Genomic DNA, 24139 nt, shown 5'->3' with positions numbered 1-24139 from the left:
CTATATGGTCAATTAATCTTCGACAAAGGGGGAAAGAATGTCCAAAGGGAAAAGGACAGTATCTTCAAACAAATGTTGGGAAAACTGCACCACTCTCTTACACCATACACAAAAATAAATTCAAAAATGGATTAAAGTCCTAAATGTGAGACCTGAAAACATAAAAATGTTAGAACACAGGCAGTACCTCTTTGACACAGGCCACAGCAACTTTTTTCTAGATAGATCTCCTGAAGCAAAGGAAACAAAAGCAAAATAAACTACTGAGACATCAAAATATAAAGCTTCTGCACAGCAAAGGAAACCATCAACAAAACTAAAAGGCAACCTATGGAATGGGAGAAGATATTGGTGAATGACATAACCTTTAAAGGGTTAATATCCAAAATATATAAAGAACTTCTACAACTCAACACCCAGAAAACAAATAATCCAGAAGACATGAACAGACATTTCTCCAAAGAAGACATACAGATGGCCAACACACAGATGAAAAGATGTTCATCATCACTTATCATCACGGAAATGCAAATCAAAACTACAATGAAATATCACCTCACATCTGTCAGAATGGCTAAAATCAACAACACAGGAAACAACAGGTGTTGGCGAGGATGTGGAGAAAAAGGAACCCTCTTACTCTGTTGGTGGGAATGCACACTGGTGCAGCCATTGTGGAAAACACTATGGAGGCTCCTCAAAAAGTTAAAAATAGAACTACCCTACTATCCAGCAATCATACATTGGGTATTTACACAAAGAATACAAAAACACTATTTCAATGGGATACAGACACTGCTATGTTTATAGCAGCCTTATTTACAATAGTCAAGATATGGAAGCCCCCTCAAATGTCCCATCAATTGATGAATGGATAAAAAAGATGTGGTATCACTACATCAAAAACTAATGATGTACTGTATGGTGACTAACATAACATAATAAAATTAAATTAAATTTTAAAAAAAGATGTGGTATATACATACAATGGAATATTACTCAGCCATAAAAAGGATGAAATCTTGCCATTTGCAATGACATAGATGGACGTACAGAATATAATGCTAAACTAAATAAGTCAGAGAAAGACAAATACCATATGATTTCACTCAGATGTGGAATTTAAGAAACAACACAAAGGAGTAATGGGGAAAAACAAGAAACCAAGAAGCACTCTTAATTATAGTGAACAAACTGATGGTTACCAGAGGTGAGGAAATGGGGGGTTGGGTTAAATAGGTGATGGGGATTAAGGAGTGCACTTGTCATGATGAGCACCAGGTGATGTAAGGAACTGTTCAATCACTCAATTGTGCACCTGAAACTAATATAACATTTAAAAGAAAACATGCTTACACCTAAATAAATAAATAAATGAGTGAAGTATAGTATAAAATGGCATGATGCTTACTCCTAAGAACTAGGCTCTTAGGTAAGTCAGGTTTAACTAACCCTAGGAATAGTTATGACATGGTAATTGTGAGATCAAGTTATTAACTTCTCCCAAATAACCAAAAGAAAAATAATCTATGCTCTACTGATTATAATATATATGAGAATCAGGTATTAGAAACAAAGAGTTGTCAACCCGGATATCATCAATTAAGTGTCATGTTAAATAGACTAAAATGAAACCCACAACTTTAACACTGAATCACAAAATATTTTGTAAAATGTTATAAACATAAGAGAAATTAATTCTTTAATCAATCAGAGAGCAAAATTTTATTGTAAGCCTACAATGAATGAAACACAAAAAAGAATAAATATCTAGAATAAGACTCAGAAGACCAGATACACATAAAGGACAGTTATTAATGGGGTGGGAGTGGGCGCAATGGGTGAAGGTGGTCAAAAGGTATAACCTTCCCAAGGCACCTGGGTGGCTCAGTGGGTTAAAGGCCCGACTCTTGGTTTTGACTTCGGTCATGACCTCAGGGTCATAAGATTGAGCCCCACACTCATCATGAAGTCTGCTTGAGATTCTTTCCTCCTCCCCGCACTGCTCCTCCCCCTGCTCATGCATGCGCGCACTCTCTAATAAATAAATAAAATCTTTAAAAAAAAAAAAAAGGAACAAACTTCCTGTTACAAAATAATTAAGTCCTGGGATTAATGTACAGCATGGTGACTATAGTTAATAATACTGTATTACATATTTAAAAGTTGCCAAGACAGTAGCTCTTAAAAGCTCTCACCACAGGAACAAAAAAAATTTGACTGTGTGGTGATGGATGTTAGACAATGGTGAGGCAACCAAAGCCTACTCCTATAAAAGTACAGGTGAACTCTTAACCTGCTATCCCTGTGCTGAATATCATGTTCTCTGTAGCAAATTTCAATACCTGAGCCAAAGGGTAACAGGCAAATTGAGCAAACAACAACAACAAAAAAGAGAGATTACAATATTAATATCACACAAAACAGAATTCACAAAGAAAAACATTAAGCTGGACAATGGGGCCATTTTTACACTGAGAAAATGTTAAACTTACAATGAAAGTTAACTCATATAATCCTTTATATAAGTAATAAAAGATAGCAAAAATGTGTAACACAAAAATTCTTAGAAATTAAAAGAGATATTGAAGAAATTGCAATAGTAGTGAAAGACTTCAAAATATCTGAGTATCTGACAGATGATGGAGGTAAAATGCATGTATTTGGAGGATCTAAACAATAACTTTAAAAATATAAACTTATCTCTTTCTATCCACAGAGAATCTAACCATTCCTACCACATCCAAGGAATATTCGCAAACACTTAGCTTCTCTACTTTCTCTATATCTCTCAGGCTTATCTTATAGTTCATTTCCTTCCCCATCCAGCTTAACTTCCATGGTCCGCTACGCCAACGACTTTCTTACACTCTCCAACTCCTTTACTTTAGTGAAATTCCACTGCATGTGCCTATAGAATACCAACCTATGATTAATCCATCTGCCCACCATCTTTGTGCATTTTTTAAAAATTTTAAATAACTTGATATCCCCTTCACCAATCCACAATCCACCATCTACCCACTGTCTTTGTCCAGGTTTAGTATGTGACTGGCTGCTAAGTATCACTGCGGGGAAAGGGATATCACATAACTGTGAAGACTGTGTCACCACAAAAGTGTATGTAATCTCATTGCTTCACACAGCCATTTAACATCTATTCACTGAGCATTTAATATGTTCCAGTTCCAGTACCAAGAACTGATGACAGAAGGATAAACAAACAGTGGAACTTAAACTAGACAAGGAGCTCAGTGTCTAATAACAGAGACAGATATAAAACTAAAAATACAATTATTTAATTTCAATTGTACTAAGTGTTTCTAAGGAGAAGAATATAATGAGAGTATACTATAGGGGAACCTGATCTAGTCTGAAACATCAAGTGACACTTAAAACTGAAACCTAAACTATTAAAAGGAGTTAGGTAAAAAGGATATGGGAGGTGAGGAGGTACTGGCCAAGGAGGAGGAATGAGTGTTCCGGGCATAATCATCAGAACATGGAAAGTCCTGGAGACATGTGAACACATGATATATTTGAATAATTGAAGGAAGCCTGGTTTAAATGAGGCAGAGGCAGGGAGAGAAAAATGGTGTGAAATGAGGTATGCATGAATCAAGTCACTGGAGATTTGACGGTCATGCTGAAGATTTTAATGCTCAGAGCAAGGGGAAACTTTAAGGAGCTATAATCAAAGAAATGTGAAAATGTATTCGTGGTTTTTAAGTATCATTCCATCTGTAATGTGGAGAATGGACTGATGGAGGCAGAGACTCCTGTCAAAGGTTTCGGTTGTAATCCAGGTATGTTAAAATGGCATAGACTAGAATGGTAGCAGAGGAGAACCAAGAGAAGTAGACAGATTAGGAGCTAATTCATTGGACAGTGGCCAGCGTGAAGTAAAGGGATGAGGTGGAGGCAATATCTGCCCATTCAGGAAAGAGAAATATAACTCTAGGTTTGGGGTAGAAGAAGAGATCATGAATTTAGTTTATGTCAGTTCAACATGCTTGTGAGATATCCAAGTGGAAGTGCCAACTAGACAAGGTGGATATAAAGGCCTAAAAATCAGAGGAAAGGTAGATAAGCTAGAGATACACATTTAAGAATCATCAGCAAATGAGTGGTAAATTAAGCCATGGCCTGGAGAAAATTGCCAAGAGACAAAGTATGGTAGTGAGAAAAGAAGGCGGACTAAAAGGAGCCTTGATGACCTCCCAACAGTTAAAGGGCTAAAGGTCAGGTGGAAAAAGCCAAAGAAAAAAAAAAAAAAAGAAAGAGGAGGCAGAAGTAGCAGCCAATAAAGGAGGAAACTAAACTACCAGAGACTGTTCCATGAAAGTCAAAGGACAAAATGCTATAAGAAGTTGCAAGTGCTCAACTGTGAGAAGTGCTGCTAAGAGGGAAGGGACTGAAAAACAACCAATGGGCTTGGCAATAGTGAGATGACCAGCCACTTTAGTAAGAGCTTCCCTGGAGCTCTGATAGGATGTGGCACCAGGCTAGAGCAGTCTAATGAGTACCTGCGAGAAAAGGAAATGGAGGCAGCAAATACAGAAAGTTTCAGCATGAAGGAGAGGAGAAAAAAGGGGTGAGACAAGAGATAAAAGGACAAGGAGAGAAAGGGTTTGAGTTTTTACTGTTCTCATTTAGGATGGAAGAGAAAAAAGCAAGTTAAATACTGACTGGAGAGGAATCTAATAAGGAAAATTGAAGACACAGAAAAAAGAATTTCCCATCACAACTTTGACCTTCAGGGCTGTAACCTCCAACCCATACCTCATATTTTTCAAAAATAAAAAGGGCAAAGAACCCATCAAAAGGAATTTCAAATCCTCACCACAAATTTCTGCCTTGATCCCATCTATTCTTGTTCTTTTTGAAAGTCAAACTGAAAAACCTTTCTTGCAACTGCAATCATTCTTGACCTCTCCAATACTGTTACTTCTTCCATGGCTTTCAGGATGTTCCTATTCTCCTGGTCTTCTTCCTACCTCCACGATTATTCCTTCTCTGTCCCTGGACCTATATTCCTCTTTCTTCTACTGTGACTCTCCATATATATAAGTATAAAGTTTATTTTCTTTTACTGCATGTCATACCTTTCTTTTTTTTAATGCAATTTTTATTTTTTTTAGTTTTATTTTATTAGTCACCATACATCATTAGTTTTTTAATGTAGTGACCCACGATTTTTAAGGAGATTTTTAAAATTTAAATTCAATTAATTAACATATAATGTATTAATAGTTTCAGAGGTACAGGTCAGTGATTCATCAGTCATATAATACCCATTGCTCATTCCATCATGTGCGCATCACCCAGTTACTGCATTCCCCCACCCCCTTCCGCTCCAGCAACCCTCAGTTTGTTTCCTATGATTAAGAATCCCTTAATATTGTCTTACTTTTTCCTCTCTTCCCATATGATCCTGTTTTGTTTCTTAAATTCCACATATGACTGAGATCATAGGATAATTGTCTTTCTCCGACTGACTTATTTCACATAGCATAATACTCTCTAGTTCCATCCATGTTGTTGCAAATGTCATGATTTCATTTTTTTGATGGCTGAGCAGGGTTCCACTGTGTATATATATACTACATTTTCTTTATCCATTCATCTGTCCACCAACATCTGGGCTCTTTTCATAGTTTGGCTATTGTGGACATTGCTGCTATAAACATTGGTGTGCAGGTGTCCCTTCCAATCACTACATTTGTATCTTTGGGGTAAATACCCAGTAGAATAACTGCTGGGTCGTAAGATAGCTCTATTTTCAACCTTTTGAGGAACCTCCACACTGTTTTCCAGAGTGCCTGCACCAGTTTGCATTCCTACCAACAGTGTACAAGGGTTCCCTTTTCTCTGCATCCTCGCCAACATCTGTTATTTCCTGACTTGGTAATTTTAGCCATTCTGACTGGTGTGAGGTGGTATCTCATTGTGGTTTTGATTTGGATTTTTCTGATGCCGAGTGATGCTGAGCATTTTTTCATGTGTCTGTTGGCCATCCGTATGTCTTCTTTGGAGAAACGTCTCTTCATGTCTTCTGCCTACTTCTTGATTGGATTATTTGTTTTTTTGGTGTGGAGTTTGATAAGTTCTTTATAGATTTTGGATAGTAGCCCTTTATCTGATATGTCATTTGCAAATCTCTTCTCCCATTCTGTTGGTTGTCTTTTGGTTTTGTCGACTGTTTCCTTTGCTGTGCAAGAACGTTTTATCTTGATGAAGTCCCAATAGTTCATTTTTGCCCTTTTTTCCCTTGCCTTTGGAGACTTGTCCAGCAAGGAGTTGCTGCGGCCAAGGTCCAAGAGGTTGCTGCCTGTGTTCTCCTCTAGGATTTTGATGGATTCCTGTCTCATATTTAGGTCTTTCATCCATTTTGAGTCTATTTTTGTGTATGGTGTAAGGAAATGGTCCAGTTTCATTCTTCTGCATGTGGCTGTCCAACTTTCCCAACAACATTTGTTGAAGAGACTGTCTTTTCTCCATTGGATATTCTTTCCTACTTTGTTGAAGATTAGTTGATCATAGAGTTGAGGGTCTATTTCTGGGTTCTCTATTCTGTTCCACTGATCTATGCTCTGTGTTTGTGCCAGTACCATATTGTTTTGATGAATAAAGCTTTGTAATAGAGCTTGATCTGGAATTGTGATGCCACCAGCTTTGGTTTTCTTTTTCAACATTCCTTTGGCTATTTGGGGTCTTTTAGGATTATTTTTTCCAGCTCTGTGAAAAAACTTGATGGTATTTTGATAGGGATTGCATTGAATGTGCAGATTGCTCTAGGTAGCATAGACATTTTAACAATATTTGTTCTTCCATTTCCATGAGCATGGAACATTTTTCCTTTTCTTTGTGCCTTCCTCAATTTCTTTCATGAGTAGTCTATAGCTTCCTGAGTACAGATCCTTTGCCTCTCTGCTTAGGTTTATTCCTAGGTATCTTACGGTTTTGGGTGAAATTGTAAATGGGATCAACTCCTTAACTATCAACTCCTTAACTTCTCTTTCTTCGGTCTCATTGTTAATGTATTGTTGATCGTCTGCTTAGATGATCTGTCTATTGCACTGAGTGGTATATTAAAGTCCCCTACTATTATTGTATCATTATCGATGTGTTTCTTTAATTTTGTTATTAACTGGTTTATATAATTCACTGTTCCCATGTTAGGGACATAAATATTTACAATTGTTAGATATTTTTTTTTTTTAAAGATTTTATTTATTTATTTGACAGAGAGAGATACAGCGAGAGAGGGAACACAAGCAGGGGGAGTTGAAGAGGGAGAAGCAGCCTTCCTGCTGAGCAGGGAGCCCGATGTGGGGCTCGATCCCAGGACCCTGGGACCATGACCTGAGCCGAAGGCAGACGCTTAACGACTGAGCCACCCAGGCGCCCCTACAATTGTTAGATATTCTTGTTGGATAAACCCTTTAATTATAATATAGTGTCCTTCCTCATCTCTTATTAGTCTTCAGTTTAAAATCTAATTTGTCTGATATAAGGATTGCCACCCCAGCTTTCTTTTGATGTCCATTGCATGATAAATGGTTTTCCACCCCCTCACTTTCAATCTGGAGGTGTCTTTGGGTCTAAAATGAGTCTTTTGCAGACAGCATATCAATGGGTCTTGCTTTTTTATCCAATCTGATACCCTATGTCTTTTGATTGGGGCATTTAGCCCATTTACATTCAGAGTAATTATTGAAAGATATGAATTTAGTGCCTATTACCTGTACAGTCACGGTTTCTGCATATTGTCTCTGTTCCTTTTTGGTCTATGTTACTTTTAGGCTCTCTCTTTGCTTAAAGGATCCCCTTTAATAGTTCTTGTAGGGCTGGTTTAGTGATCACATATTCTTTTAGTTTCTGTTTGTCCTGGAAGTTTTTTTTTTTAATCTGTCCATTTTGAATGACATGCTAGCTGGATAAAGTATTCTTGGCTGCATATTTTTATTTAGCACCCTGAATATATCATGCCTGTACTTTCCGCCTGCCAGGTCTCTGTGGATAGGTCTGCTGCCAGTCTAATGTTTCTACCCTTGTAGGTTACGGACCTCTTGTCCCAAGCTGCTTTCCCAGGATTTTCTCTTTGTCTCTGAGATTTTCAAGTTTCACTATTATACGTCAGGGTGTTGACCTATTTTTATTGATTTTGAGGGGGTTTCTCTGTGCCTCCTGGACTTGAATGCCTATTTCCTTCCCCAGATTAGGAAAGTTCTCCACTATAATTTGTTCCAATATACCTTCTGCCCCCACTTTCCTCTTCTTCTGGGATCCCAATTATTCTAATTTTGTTTTGCTTTATGGTATCACTTATCTCTCGAATTCTCCCCTCGTGATCCAGTAGTTGTTTATCTTTCTTTTTCTCCGCTTCTTTTTTCTCCATTATTTGGTTTTCTGTATCATTAATTCTCTCTTCTGCCTCATTTATCCTAGCACTTAGAGCCTACATTTTTTATTGCACCTCATTAATAGCCTTTTTGATTTCGACTTGGTTAGATTTTAGTTCTTTTATTTCTCCAGAAAGGGATTCTCTAGTGTCTTTTATGCTTTTTCCAAGCTCAGCTAGTATCTTTATAATTGTTATTCTGAACTTTAGTTCTGACATCTTACTTATGTCCATACTGATTAGGTCCCTGGCAGTCAATACTGCCTCTTGTTCTCTTTTTTGAGGTGAGTTTTTCCATCTTGTCATTATTCCAGGAAGTGGTAGCTTTTCTATTTGTAGAGTTGCAGCTATTCTTTTCTTAGATCTCTGGTTGAGTTCGCAGGTGTTCAGAATGATTTAATAGCTATCCAGCTGAATTCCTAGGTCCAGACGAAACTAAGGTCTCCTACTTCTCCACCATTTTGGACTCAGACCTCCATGTCACACCTTTCAAAAAACATTTTCTCACATCTCACTTTGATCCTTATTTGTTGAACTGAGAAATCTCAACTCATTGAGATATAAACAAAGAATACTTTTATGTTTTTCCCCTATAACCTTAGTTGAATACTAAGTTGAATACTGAACCTGCTGAGTATGCTCAGTGAAATTCTACAATTTTTCAGTTATATTGAATTATCAAAGGTTTTAAAATCCTATCTATAGATAACCCACCTATTAAGCACAAGTGAGAATTACATGATTTTTAGCAGATGCCTGTGGTGGAGAAGGGCATGGCTTATTCTCACTGGGTCCCTTCTTCTTCCCCTGTACTCTTCTTCTCACTCTCCTATATTCACAAGCTTCTATCTTTTGCCATATGTAGCAGCTGTGGGAACAGAGCAATATTCAACTTATAAGAGTTGACCAGATATTAGTGATGGATCTGCTACAGTCATCAGCCTGTCCTTCTCCAGTGATGCTGACTGCCAAAAGAGTCAAGTGCTGCCAGGCAGAAATATATCCCTAATCTTTCTCTGACTCAATCTGAGGTCAGTGGTCTCTACTGATCTCTGCAGTACATGGTGATTTCTGCACAGGTAGCATATGTGGTTCTCTAAGCAGTGTTCAGGTTCACCCTGGCTCCCTCTGCCCCAGTAGTATCTGTCCCCCCACCACTGTTTTGCATATTCTCATCTAATCAAGTGCCCCCATAGAAAGCCCCTATGACTCCAACATCTTCACCAATGTCCACACTTCTTCCTTCACATAAATCACAAGACTCACTGAGGTTCCACTTTACCTGATTACTGAGAACTCACATCCCATCTCCTTCCAAGGCATACTACCCATGAGCTACTCCAGCAAGCCTATTGTGTTATGAAATCTCTAAAGCAGATGTATACACCAGCTTCTATATCCAATATTCCTGATCCACACATCCAGTTTCCCCTGGGTTAAAATGGGAAATAAGGAAAAGAAAGTACAATCTGTACCCATCATGCTATCCCGCAAACTCGCTGGACACATTCCAAAAGCAATCAAAATCAGTCAGCACAGCAAAGATCCAGCCAGAGAATAAGAAGCCAGTCTCTCATTCTTGCAGCCACACTCACAAACTTTACAAGAAATTCAAACCCCACCTCAAACTTTTGTGAGAACAAGTTGAGAGCCTGGCTACCACTTCATTAACTGGGTACTCTCTAAAAGGCCTTCACCCATCCTCTAGCCCATCTCTTTATAAAGGAGAAGGGGAAATGCAGTGGTGATGGTTAGAGTACAGTTTTGCTGGAATGTCAATTTGTAGTAATTCATGCAGTGAAGAGGCATAACAGGCACATGTTCAAACTAAGTAACAAACAAAAAAAAACACAACTAGAAATTTAGCCTCTTCTGATTATAGAGCAGGGCTCTGGTCAATAATCCTAGCTGAAATAAAAAAGATACTTTCCATATCATGCTATACTTAGCATGCGAATTACATAATACAGATGTTATTAACTGCATTTTACACATGACACAAACAACTGAATTGTGATGACGTTACAAGACTAAAACACAAAAACCACAAATAGGGATAAATCTTGTCAGTGCGTCCACAAAACAAGGGTTCAATCTACCTGGACAGTGAGGAAAACCCTCTGGGTTTTGGATCTCACAGAGATACTAATCAAATGAGATAAGGGATAATTGTTTTTATAGTGAAAACAGAGCAAGACAAAAATAAAAAAAGAATTCTAGTTATCATATACCCAGCATATGTTTAGACCAAATGGTAAACTATATCTTTTTACATCACCACCTCTATGTCCTGGGTGGAGAAAGAAGCAGAGTTGGGTATGAAAATAACTTTAAGTGGCACCTGGCTGGCTCAGTCGGAAGAGCATGCAACTCTTGATCTCAGTGTTGTGAGTCTGAGCCCAACGCTGGGTGTAGAGATTACTTAAAAATAAAAATCTTATAAAAAAATAAAATAACTTTTAAGCTCTCATTTTATTTCTTGGCATAGCCTTTTGAGCATCTCAGAACAGTACAAAAAATAAAGAACACATCTCTACTACTCTCCCTTTGTCAAAATGTTCTCCATTTCTGTGATCTACAACTTGCATAAAAAAAAAAATCTATTATTACTGAATTTTCACCAAGAAAGCTTTGGTAGATGGATGAGAGAGCCAGAAATTCAGACAGGTACAAGGGTCTCTGCTCATCACAGAAACATGATTGCAATTGGTCAAATTCACTTCTGTAAAGAAGTACACATTTTATAAACAAATTTTATTTCTTCAATCAACCTTTTGTTATTTTTAATTACAAAAATCAAAGAATCTCTGATCTAACTGATCTGTATGGCTAACTTAGAAATTATCTAGGCCCATATGTTCACTTTTTTATAGAAGAAACTATAATCTAAAATTAAGGTCAGTAGTGTTTTCTACCACAACATGCTGATTCATTAAACTCCAAGCTTATGATTTTGTTTAAACTTACTTTCTTAAAATGTAAAAAGTTTCACATGGTGATAGTAACAATATTACTTGTGACAACCAAACTATAAATTTGGAGGATTTCAGTTACTGTTCATTCTGAAATCCGCATCTGATCAATCATATTTTTAGGCTATTCTAAAACCTATTTTGGCTGTTTCCAATTTTAGAGGAGACACAGCTGCTGTTTCAACACGTAACTTTTCTTTGACCCTTCATATATTTCATAGGTTAAATACCGAATGCCAGGGTTTTCAGTCCTGTTCACTGTAGAAACACAAGCTAACTGTGTAATATTTCTCTGAAGATGTATCACTCTGGTTTTTCTCAAAATAATTTTGTTCAGTATAAAGTAATATAGTATGTAGTTTCTATTTTCTAAAAGACCAGGCTTTTTAGTGTATTTTCAGAGACAGATTGCACTATGTATCTAATATCCTATTACAAACACAAGGTTATCTGAAATTAGAAAATACACCTTACAATGACATCCCAATCCCACCCAGGACTGTTTATGGTTAGCTATCAATCTCACTTTTCCCTGACCACAGTGAATTAGAAGAGTGATAAGTATCTCAGCAGAAAGGGAGCAATGTCCAATTAAAGACATTAAACATGAAATCAAAGAATGTCAAAATCTCACTAGTGCCACCTACAGTACTGGACAATGCAGATAGGAGAGATTTTTTTAAAAAATTTTGCGTATCATGGGGGTGTGTGTGCATATTCATCTTTTATGATTTCTTGCCCAGGGCTATGTACCAAATCTTGAATATTACATAATTAGATAATGCAAAAAACAAGAGTATTCAAAAAATCAAAACCAAAAAAACCTGAAGCACTCATAGAAGCAGGGTAGAATAGTGGTTCCAAGGAGTGGGGAAAATAGATGTTGGTCAAAGGGTACAAACTTTCAGTTATAAGATGAGTAAGTTGTACAGCATGGTGACTACAGTTAATATTACAGTATTGCATACTGATGTTAAATGATATGGTCAGGTGTAATAAAAATGGGAGAATTTGGCTTTAAATGGATTACAAAGTCTCAAAGCAAACCTTACCTTACATTCTACCACACTCTGATCTGATTCACAAGTTTCATAGATTTCATCTACTGCTCGGCGAAGATTGTCAAAAAGAAATGCCCAGTATCTAGCTCTTAGATCAATTTTCCGAGGATGCCTTGTTTTAGTGGGACTTTTATCAAAGTGTTTATCTCCAGTTGTAGATGATGTTATTTTACAGTCTACTGCAGCGTTCTGGTGAAATAAAACAAAACATAAAAAAAATATTTCTTAAAAGCTGCCAGGGATTGGATTTTTTTACAAAGCACATTTTTCAAAATAAATACTTAAAAACGAGACATTCTTCTTTTTATCTTATATCACAATGAATTTATCAAAACAAAGCTTCTCATCTTAAAAAAGCATCAGGTTTGTAAGGTCATTTTTTATTTCAGACATGTCTTACTGAAGATTAGCATGGCTTCAACAGTGAACAGACCCTTAGTCAAAAAGGACCACTAAAGGACCCATTCTTTCCTCAGTTGCACAGGCAAACTTTGAAAATAAAGATTACATTCTATAGTTTTACAGACTGTACCACAGAATCATTCCACCAAAAAGCATGTAGTTTACATAAAGACTGAAATTCAAAATGCAAACCTGAAGCTTCTCACTAGAAGTACAAAAGAGTTGCTTATCTCTCTGTGGCTACTTAAACTGAAAAATAAATAAATACTAAACCTCTACTACAGTTAGAGCAACAAACAATACCAGGTTTCTTTGGGTTGTTTTGTATGTGTGTGTATCATTCCTGTTTGCTTGTTTTTCTTTTTCATAGAAGAGCCCCAGAGTGGAGAGTATCTGAAATACAGGCTAATACCCTCCTGCTTTGTTTTAGGCTTTGGCCTTCAATATAAGTGATTCCTAAACTTCATAAATCTTTTATAGCCAATCATTGATTTATATAGAATCTTTACCAGCAAAAAGGAAGCAAACAAAACACATGTATGCACACAGATACTATACCCGCTTGAGAGGCTAAGATGGAGTTACTTGTCCTCCCTCCACAGTGCCCCATCCAGACTAGGGTTGCCAGATTTCACAAATGAAAATTAGCAAATATTTTATGGGATAGCCATGGTCCAAGTCCAAATTCTCAATACTCAAGCAATAAAATTTAAAATAATGTTAACAATCCATAAAACCTTTGCCTCAATTGCTCTCCAAGTTCTTTCCAGCCCTAGTGTAAATCATTTTATTATTATGGCAAATATCCCCTCCTTGGATTAAACCAAATTCAAAATCCCATTCAACTAGCATCTATCCTGAAGTAAAGCTTAATTCTGTCCACTCTCCTGATAACTGTGACAACTATTAGCAATTTATACAGGATTACAGATCATAAATCAACTTCACATCATCTTCTAACCTCCTTCACACAATCTTTAAAATATGTATTATTAGCTCCACTTTACAGTTTAGGAAACAGGCTCCGAGGCTAATAACTCATTTGTCAAAGATCACCTAGCCACAGGAGACCACCTTCCCATTACAGCTCTACAGTAACACTGCCTGCTTACCATTATACTGCCTCAGGCCTGTGCCGCCAGCGCATGACCAGATATTCCAGACTACCTCATTACTCTTCCTAGACACCATCCAAAGTTAAAATTAACTTGAGAAGTTTCCCAAATTATACCTCCTTCATGAAGTTTTTCTACATCAATCAGCAAAGGACTAGTAAATTCCTGTGAATTTAGACTCAGGTCTTATGGAATTCTCAAAAGTACTTTCACTCATTTTCACCCCTTTATGTATGTACCTTATCTGCATCAAATATTTTACCATCCTTTCTTACAATGTAAAATAGGCACCACTGCTTCCAGGTTAAAATGTTTCTAGTCTTTGTGATTGCTCTATGCGAAGCTTTTACAAAGAAAGATGCCAGTAAGACAAAAACTACAGTTACATAATTCCATCTGAAAGGCAATGTGCTACACAAATTTGATATTTAACTTTGCCAAAATGGTAACACTTTATATTTGCATGCATATTTATATCTTATGAAAGAATTTTGAATACATTATCTCATTTAATCATTACAACAAACTAAAGACAGAACAAATATTATTATTCCCATTTGTAGATGATAAAACTGAGGTTCAGAAAGATTGAATTTCTTAGCAAGTCAAAAGGTTGAGTGATGGAACTAGGACCAGAACCTAGTCTTTCAACTTCTGCTCCCATGTTCATAAAGCATTTTACATAGCACCAAGCATACAATTAGTACCTAAATAATGTTAGGTATGATTATAGTGGGAAAGATAAAGAGGAGAAGAAATACGCTCATAGAAAAAAATGTGAATAAACTAATGGCAAAATTGCCAAATTTGTGAAAGAACAGGCAAATAAAATTGTAGAGGTTAAGTCAGTATAGAGTTCCAAAGTATAGGGCTCTTACCTACCACTGATAAAAATAATAGCAGTGATAATAGTAATTGCAGCAGCATCTAACATTCATGGCACACTTGCCAGGTGCCAGGCACTGTGCTAAGTGCTTTCCATACAGTTATACTTCATTTAATCTTTGAAGCAATTTTGTATCATAGGTAACATTATTATCTCCATTTTACAGAAGAGAAAACTGAAGTTTAGCTAAATTAAGTAATGAACCCAAGGTCTCACACTAAGTGATAAAGCCAAGATTAAAAATCAGATAATTATGCCATTACTACAGCTTACTACTACTTCCAAGATACTCAAGAAGAAAAAGCAATCTAAATTTGTGGGAAAAGTCAGACACAACTGAATTCCATGATGTTATATTGTTTTTTTCAATGACTTTTGAGAGAAAGAGAAAAAGTAAAGGGAAAGAGGAAGGAAGAAACTGAGATTTCTAACTCATCTCTGTCAGAAGGACTCATTGACTCCCTTGAGAATCTAACAATGCTTATGAACCTATTTGCAGAAAAATGCATGGGCACATAAAATTGAACACATACTTTCTTGATGTACCAACACTGACACATCATCATCATCCAAAGTTCAGAGTTTACCTTACAGTTTACTCTTAGTGTTGTTCATTTTATGGGTTTGGACAAATGTATAATGACACGTATCCATCATCACGGTATTATACATAGTATTGTCATTGTGCTAAGAATCTTCTGTGCTCTGCCTATTCTCTCCTCCCTATCCCTACCCCCGAACATCTGGCAACCACTGACCTTTTTACTGTCTCCATAGTTTTGCCTTTCCAGAATGCCGTATAGTTGGAAACTATGTAGCCTTTTGAGGTTGGCTTTTTTCACTTAGTATAATACATTTAAGGTTCCTCCATGTCTTTTTTATAGCTTGATAGCTCTTTTTTTTTTTTTAAGATTTTATTTATTTATTTGACAGACAGAGACATAGCAAGAGAGGGAACACAAGCAGGGGGAGTGGGAGAGGGAGAAGCAGGCTTCCCGCCGAGCAGGAAGCCTGAGGCGGGGCTGGATCCTAGCACCCCAGGACCATGACCTGAGCTGAAGGCAGACGCTTAATGACTGAGCCACCCAGGTGCCCCAATAGCTCATTTCTTTTTAGCACTGAATAACAGTCCATTGTCTGGATGTACTACAGTTTATGTATCCATTCACCTACTGAAGGACATCTTGGTTGCTTCCAAGTTTTGACAATTGTGAATAAAGCTGCCATAAATATCCATGTGCAGGTTTTTGTGAGGATGTAAGTTTTCAACTCCTTTGTGTAAATACCAAGGAACATGACTGCTGGATTATATGGTAAGAGTATGTTTAGTTTTATATGACTCTATAAACTGGCAATTTATAAACTGCCAAGTGGCTGTACCATTGTGCATTCCCACCAGCAATGAATGAGAGTTCCTGTGGCTTCACATCCTTACCACCATTTGGTGTTGTTAGTATTCCCAATTTTGGCCATTCTAATGGATATGTAGTAATATCTCATTGTTACTTTAATTTGCATTTCTCTGATGCCATGTGATATAGAGCATCTTTTCATATGCTTATTTGCCATCTGTATATCCTCTCTGGTAAGGTGTCTGTTAAGAACTTTGGCCTGTTTTTTAATCAGGTTGCTTGTTTTCTTATTGTTGAGGTTTTTTTATTATTATTTTAATTCTAGTACAGTTAACATACAGTGTTGAATCACTATATAGTACACCTGAAACTAATATAACACTGTATCTTATTGTTCAATTTTAAGAGTTCTTTGTATATTTTGGATAACAGTCCCTTATCAGGTATGTCTTTTGCAAATATTTTCTCCTAGTCTGTGGCCTGTCTTCTCATTCTTTTGACATTGTCTTTTGCAGAGCAGAGTTTTTAATTTTAATGAAATCTAGCTTACCAATGATTTCTTCATGGATCAAACTTTGGTAATATATCTAAAAAGTCATCACCATACCCAAGGTCATTTAGGTTTTCTATGTTATCATCGGAAATGTCATAGTTTTTGCTTTCACATTTAGGTCTATGATCCCTCTTTGAGTTTATACCCTTCACAAGGTATCTGTCTAAATTCTTTTTTTGTGTGTATGTATGGACGTCCAATTGTTCCAGCACAATTTGTTGAAAAAAATTACCTTTGCTCCACTGTATCGCCTTTGCTCCTCTGTCAGAGTAGCTGATTACTTATGTGGGTCTATTTCTAGGCTTTCTATTCTCTTCCATCATCTATTTATTGTTTTGCCAATACCACACTGCCTTCATTACTATAGCTTTACAGTAAGTCTAAAAGTTGGCTAGCATCAGTCCTCCAACTTTGTTCTTCTTCAATATTTCATTGGCTATTCTGGGTCTTTTGCCTCCCCATACAGTTTAGAATCAGTTTGTCAATATCTATACAATAATTTGTGAGAATTGTATTGAATCTACACATCAAGCTGGGAAGAAAGGACATCTTGACAATATTCACTTTTCCTACATGAACATGGAATGCCTTTCCATTTACTTAGTTCTCTGATTTCTTTCATCAGAGTTTTATAGATTTTCTCATATAGATCTTTGCATACGCATTGTTAGATTCATACCTATGTATTTAATTTGAGGGAGTGGTAATGTAAATGGCATTGTGTTTTTAATTTTAAGTTCCCCTTGTTGAACAACATCACTGGTATACAGGAAAGCCACTGACTTCTGTGTATTAATCTTGTACCCTGCAACCTGCTATAACAGATTATTAGTTCCAGGAGGTTTTTTTTTGTTGATTCTTTCAGATTTCTTATATAATCGTATCATCTGTGGACAAAGACAGTTTTATTTATTTCCCCTCCTTCATTTTCTTGTCTTTGCATTAGCTAGAACTTCCATTACAATGTTGAAAAACAGTGGTGATAGGGGCATCTTTGCCTTATAACTGATCTTGGGGGAAAGCTTCCAGTTTCTCACTGTTAAGTATCACATTAGTTTTAGGGGTTTTTGTAGATTTTTTTAATCAAGTTGAGGAAGTTTCCCTCTATTTCTAGTTTATTGATAATTTTTATCATAAATGGGTGTCAAGTTTTGTCAAATGCTTTTACTGCACCTTTTGAAGTGATAATGTAATTTTTCTTTTAGTCTGTTGATGGACTGAAGACCAAATATGAAAACAAAAATTTAAAACTATCTAGAAAGATATCTTTATAATCCTGAGATAGGAGAGGCTTTCCTAGATAAGACAAAAAGCACAACTCATGGATAAGTTATGTAAAATTAAATTTATATACGTGGTCATGGTATATCATTCTTTTCAAATATTGTGGGATACAATTTGCTAATATTCCTCTATTTGGAAATCATGGCTGCTTTTAGCTGATAGCCTTATATTTTTATCATACATACTTACATTCATATTTTCCTAACAAAAACTTCTTCCTAAATAAGACAAGGATTTTATCACTCTAACTCCCTTCCAAACTCCCTACAATCCAGCCTTCATGTTAATATTGTCTAAAACTATAGTTCCACTTCTCTAAATCTAATTGTGTGAGTTTTTTTTCAAACCATCAATAGGTAATGAGATTTACAAACACATTTTACAGATACCTTTTTAAATTTAAATTCAATTAGCCAACATATAGTACATCATTAGTTTCAGATGTAGTGTTCAGTAATTCGTCAGTTGCGGATAACACCCAGTGCTCATCATATCACGTGCTACAGATACCTTTTTCACAAGTTCCTTCCTCCACGTTACTTTTTCTTCTTGCTGAAGTTCATCTTTAGTAGTTCCTTCATTAAGGGTCAGTAGGTGGCAAACACTTAGTTTTTGTCTAAAATAACTAAAAATAGCTTTATTTCATTCTTGCACTTGGCTGGGCATAAAATTATGAGTTAAAAGTAATTTTGTCTGAGCGCCTGGGTAGCTCAGTCAGTTAAGCGTCTGCCTTCAGCTCAGGTCATGATCTCAAGGTCCTGGGATTGAGCCCCGCATCAGGATCCCTGCTCAGCGGGGAGTCTGCTTCTCCCTCTCCCTCTGTGCTCTCTCTCTTAAATAAATAAAATGAAGAAAGCATTTTTTTTTAAAAAGTAATTCTGTCTCATAACTTCAAATATATTGCTTCATTGTCCTTTGTTCAAAACAAGGCTATTAACCTGTCGTTCCTCTGTGGTTTTGTTTACATCCTGGTATTTTTATAGATTTTTTCCCTCAATCTTAACATTCTTCAGACTCTCTAGAATGTAGCTAGTCATATAAATCTATTTTTATTTACCCTGCTCAGCTCCACAGTCTTGCTCTGAAGCTCTTCAAAACTCAAGTGAGAAAATTTTTCAACATTATTTCTTCAAATATTCAATGCCCACCATTATTTACACTCTACTTTTAAAAGTCCTAAACAGCATATATAAGAATTTCTCAATCTTAAATTCTTTCTTATTTTCCATCTTGTTAGTTCTCTGCGATATGTTTTAAATTCTCCTCAGTAGTGTCTTCCAATTCACAAATTTTCTCTCTGTCCAGTACATTTATTCCATTAATTATGGGTTTTTTAAATTTCATTGAAAATACTTTCATTTATAAGTTTTCTAATTGGTTCACTTTTATCTATAAATATTCAAAATTAATATCCATCTGTTTTACTTCAGAATTTCTCTTTCTTGTTTATACTTATTCTTTCCTTTGAGGAAATTAGGCTTATTTATTTGAAAGTCTTCTTCAGGAAAATGCCCTTTTTTCATTACCTCAACAGTAAATTCTCTCACTCATAGAATATGTTATCTATATTTTATAACATTATTTTCCTTGTGTGCTTTGATATTTTACTTTGAATTTGAATTTCTTGTATTTTAGGTCTTCACTTTGCTCACCCTCACTCCATGTGTCCTACTGTTATGGTGACCATCACCTAGCCCACTATGGTCCCACTTCCACAAGTCTTTTATTGGGGACTAAAAACTCTCACCCGTCAAGAATACTAGCAGATCCAGTCATAAACCATGGGCCACTTCCTTTTACTGCTTCAGACATCAATTCACAGGGCATAACCCCAGGCAGACTAGCTTTTTTTGCTCCTAGTACAAAACCCTGCATAAGCCCAAAATTTTATACCATGTGCCTGGATTTGTTTCCCCATGATAATCAGGGCATTTTAGCCTCCTTTATCCCATAAGACTTGTCCATTAAGTCTGTCTCCCTAACTCTACTTACCTGTCAGTGTGTTTGTTTTATTTCTGATCTACAGAGATGGTTATCCTATTTTTGAAAATTTTTTATCTTTTTAATTAAATTTTTTTTTATCATTGATGCCATTGTAGGTGAGAAGTCAGGGATTATTTTATGAACTCACAATGACATTTTGATTAGCAATTAATGTTTTCCTTATGTGACGTTTTGGGTTTGCATAGTCATATTGGTATATTTAATAACATCAAACCAAAATAATATATATGAAAAGCTCAGAGAAAGTAACTATGAATTAAAAAGCTAAAAACCACTTTTAAAATAGGCTTGTGTTCTCTAAAATTTTAATAAAGCAATTTGAAAATTTTTAGAGATAATACTTTTACTATCCTACAACCTAAAGACATACTATAAAAAGAAAGAAAATCATAAAAAAAATTCACAAATTGGGATGTGTAGCAGAAGGGTTAAGAGCATAAACAAGAAATTGATGACCTGGGTTCAAATCTTCACTGTGTCACTCACTAGGAAGTTATATAACCTCTCCTTACCTCTGTTTCCTCATTTTTAGATGAAGATAATAACAATGCCTACACTGAAGGGACTGTTCCAAGAAGCAAATAAATTAATACTTGTAAAGTATTTAGTACTAGCTAGGCACATAGTACTATATACACATTTGTTAACTAAAGAATGCTACACTGAATTTTTACATGAAGACAAAATTATACAATATTCAAATCCTGAAAAATTACATTTTCTCACTGAAATTAAAAGTCAATAAGCAGAAAGTTGTATATGCTGTACCTGTTTAGTATTTTTATGAGTTCCTTGAATTGTCCTCTTTGATTTTCCACCAGTTTGACATTTGGATTTCCCTTCAAGGCAAGAATAGACAGACAAATATAAAGGTCAACAAATGGGTAGTACAAAATAGAACTATACAAATCATTTGGGCATACTAACACCTAATCTCCTTCCAGAGATCACAGAACAGCACAATCTATACGTGGTCAATATGAACTACAGATAAAATAAAAAACAAACTTCCATGGTCTCAGGGACTGATTTTATTGAATGGCTTTCTCAGAACAGGAATAAATCAACTTCTTAAATAAGTCAGATATTCTGACAATTTAAAAACAAGGCCAAGTTAGTTGGTGCTCCTCAACTTATAACCAGGTCTGGAAAATACTTCTTTGAATACAAATTTTATTTTAACAATAAAATCAAGAATACATTTTTTACCATTTAAGAACTCAGCATTTTGTTTTGACAAATTTATCTGATTTATGAAATTCACAGTTTGATTTGAAAAGAGAAGTTTTCAGTTCTTTGTATTTTTGCCATCAGATACAGCTTTCTCACTTGTTCTTTTTTATAAGATACTAACTACTGTTTTATAATCACTCTATTTTTGAGAGCAATTCAAAATAGGAATAAAATTCTATCTATCATGTACAACAGAATAATTTTCCTTTCAGCAAAATAATTTTGGGCCAGGACCTCTGAAGCAGTACAAATGAAGTGAGCCATAACACCTACTAACAATTTATCCACACATAAGTGGGCCTCCCTCAACTGTTCTACCAGGGAGCAAAGCAGAACTCTCACTCAACTACACAGCCCTTTATTCATCCTTTGATTATAGAGAACAATGTACCAGCAGGCTTTTTAGAATATCCAGTAGAATAACCAGCTTAGAACAAGTACCAGAGAAAACAGAAATAAAACAACAGAAGACAACTTTTAAAAATTGAAGGATGAGTCTCAGAAATATCTGAGTACATATTATAGCTATAAATAAGAACGAGTTGCTATTTTTTAAAAAAAGCAAAATAAAGATTTCCCTATTATTGGCAAAGTTTTAACAATATAAAATAATCCTTATCAAAAAATTATGAAATTGACATTCTTCTTTTGTCATCATTATTTAGATATTCAGAAAGTTCTAGTTCTCTGGGCTCACAGTTCTATTATTTTGCAACAAGCATGAATGAAGCTTTAAAATTGTACTGGCCAGGCGCGCCTGGGTGGCTCAGTCGTTAAGCGTCTGCCTTCGGCTCAGGTTATGATGCCAGGGTCCTGGAATCGAGCCCCGCATTGGGCTCCCTGCTCTGCGGGAAGCCTGCTTCTCCCTCTCCCACACCCCCTGCTTGTGTTCCCTCTCTCGCTGTGTCTCTGTCAAATAAATAAATCTTAAAAAAAAAAAAACAACTGTACTGGTCAATTTTTTATGTACTTACATGGAAAATCAGGTTATATACAGATAAGTGATTCATTATTGTATTTTCTTTCCTTCCTTGAATAGAAGCAACTTTAATAAATCTCAGATTATTTTGTGTTCTGAATAATCCATGGAAAATGGGAAAATGAAATTTCATAAAATAATATGAATCATACATAGCAACCATAAGACATTTTTACGTTTTATGTTATTACTTTTGTAGTAAGTAATGTTGATATATATTTTTTATCAAAAAAGTTAATGTAACAGTAAGCTTCTTTATGAAAATTTTAGCTAGTACAGAGCTAAATTTAAAAAGATAAATTTAATTTCTCCCTCTATTTGGTAGTTTTTGATTCAAAGTAACTGCTCCTTAAAAATATCTAGGAAGGGGTGCCTGGGTGGCTCAGTTGGTTAAGCGTCTGCCTTCGGCTCAGGTCATGATCCCAGGGTCCTGGGATTGAGTCCTGCATCCCTGCATTGGGCTCCTTGCTCAGCAGGGAGTCTGCTTCTCCTTCTCCCCTGCTTGTGCTCTCTCTTGCTATCTCTCTCTCTCTCAAGTAAATAAATAAAATCTTTTTTAAAAAAATATCTTAGGAAGACTGACAAAGAAAAGCTACCGAGGAAGTACTGGTCCAAGCAGATATTTTAATATACTATAATGCCTCTAGAATTAAAACAGTGTGGCCTTCACACATGAATTAGATGAACAGCTCAGTGAAATAGAATGTAAGTACATATGGAAATTTAATTTACAATACAGTGACATCTCAAAAAAATGGGGCAAAGGTAGACTTTACAGTAAGTGATGCTGGAGCAACTTGTTATCCATATGGAAAAAAATAAAATTAGATCCATACTTCACACTACATATAAGAATAAACTACAAATGGATCAGAGATACAAATGTAGAATAATAAAATAAAATAAAATTTTTAAATAACAAAGCATAAAAAATAAAATATAAAAAATATGTAAACGTAAAGTAAATCTAAAAGAATAAAACATGGATGAACTCCTATATAGCTTCAAACATCCCCCTGGGTAAGGGTGTCCTCAAAGAGTATGTCAAAAGGAAACAGGAGCCAGCTTAACAGGTCTCCCACTGATCTAAAACAATTAAGCATCAAAATAGATAAATTGGAACTCATTAAATAAGAAACCATGATTCCATACAAATTAAATATAAACTTACACATATAACTACAAAAGGAAAAAGGGAAAGCTCTCTCTTTCATTAGAATGTCAGCTAATAAATAAAGAAGGAACACTGGGGTTAGCAAATCACCATTTTGCAACTACCAAAGTAGTAACTTATTCAGCTAAGAATTATCAACAAAAGCTGAAAGTAATGAGTAGACTGTGTCAAGAGAAACAGGACATTTACATAGTCTCAAACTACCTTACCCCAAATTACTGATTAATTACAAAGTCAATAGTTACTTTACAGTGCAGAAACTCAGGAGATACCACCTTAATCAGGTGATTAATGTTGGCATCACTAGCAACAAAAGCAAACCACTATCATGTGCCTTCTCCGACCCACTGAAAAGGGTACGGCATAATTTCTGTAGAATCCCTCCAAAAATCTATAACTGAACGTAAGCATGAAAAGATATTACACAAACCCAAGATGAGGAATATTCTACAAACCCCGAGAAAATTTCAAAGTGAGATCCCCTTTGGCACACCCCAACCTCCTGTTTTCTACATCCCTATCCAATCTTCTAGATCCCCAGGATTTAGGCAGTGCTCACAATGATCCTACCCATGAAAGTGAAAGGACTAAAAATGTATTTTTTCTAGTTCAAATAATAACAACTAAAGAAATATACTCTTCTTTTCTAAAACATCACATTAAACTGTAACTGTGAATATAGTAAATTTTTTTAAAACCTGTTTATTTTTTATAAGAATT

General features: G+C 35.7%; 1 protein-coding gene across 13 annotated transcripts in view; it reads right to left on the bottom strand.

Annotated features, from left to right (window-relative positions):
• The window catches only part of SCAPER (S-phase cyclin A associated protein in the ER), a 528946-nt gene that overhangs the window by 482847 nt on the left and 21960 nt on the right, over positions 1–24139 (bottom strand). For 12 of the 13 annotated variants that reach the window (XM_032417309.1, XM_032417312.1, XM_032417306.1 and 9 more), the window contains 2 exons: positions 20802–20872; positions 12429–12626 (listed from right to left, as the gene is read on the bottom strand). In XM_032417309.1, coding sequence (XP_032273200.1) covers positions 12429–12626; positions 20802–20872 — 269 coding nt within the window. Of the gene's footprint in view, positions 1–12428; positions 12627–20801; positions 20873–24139 lie in introns of those variants that run through there. The other variant, XM_032417318.1, reaches the window with a different exon arrangement.

Source organism: Phoca vitulina, unplaced genomic scaffold (genome assembly GCF_004348235.1).
Source record: "Phoca vitulina isolate PV1807 unplaced genomic scaffold, GSC_HSeal_1.0 scaffold20, whole genome shotgun sequence".
Taxonomy (NCBI): domain Eukaryota; kingdom Metazoa; phylum Chordata; class Mammalia; order Carnivora; family Phocidae; genus Phoca; species Phoca vitulina.
Note: the sequence above shows the minus strand (reverse complement) of the source record. Positions and strands in the feature narration are given on the sequence as shown.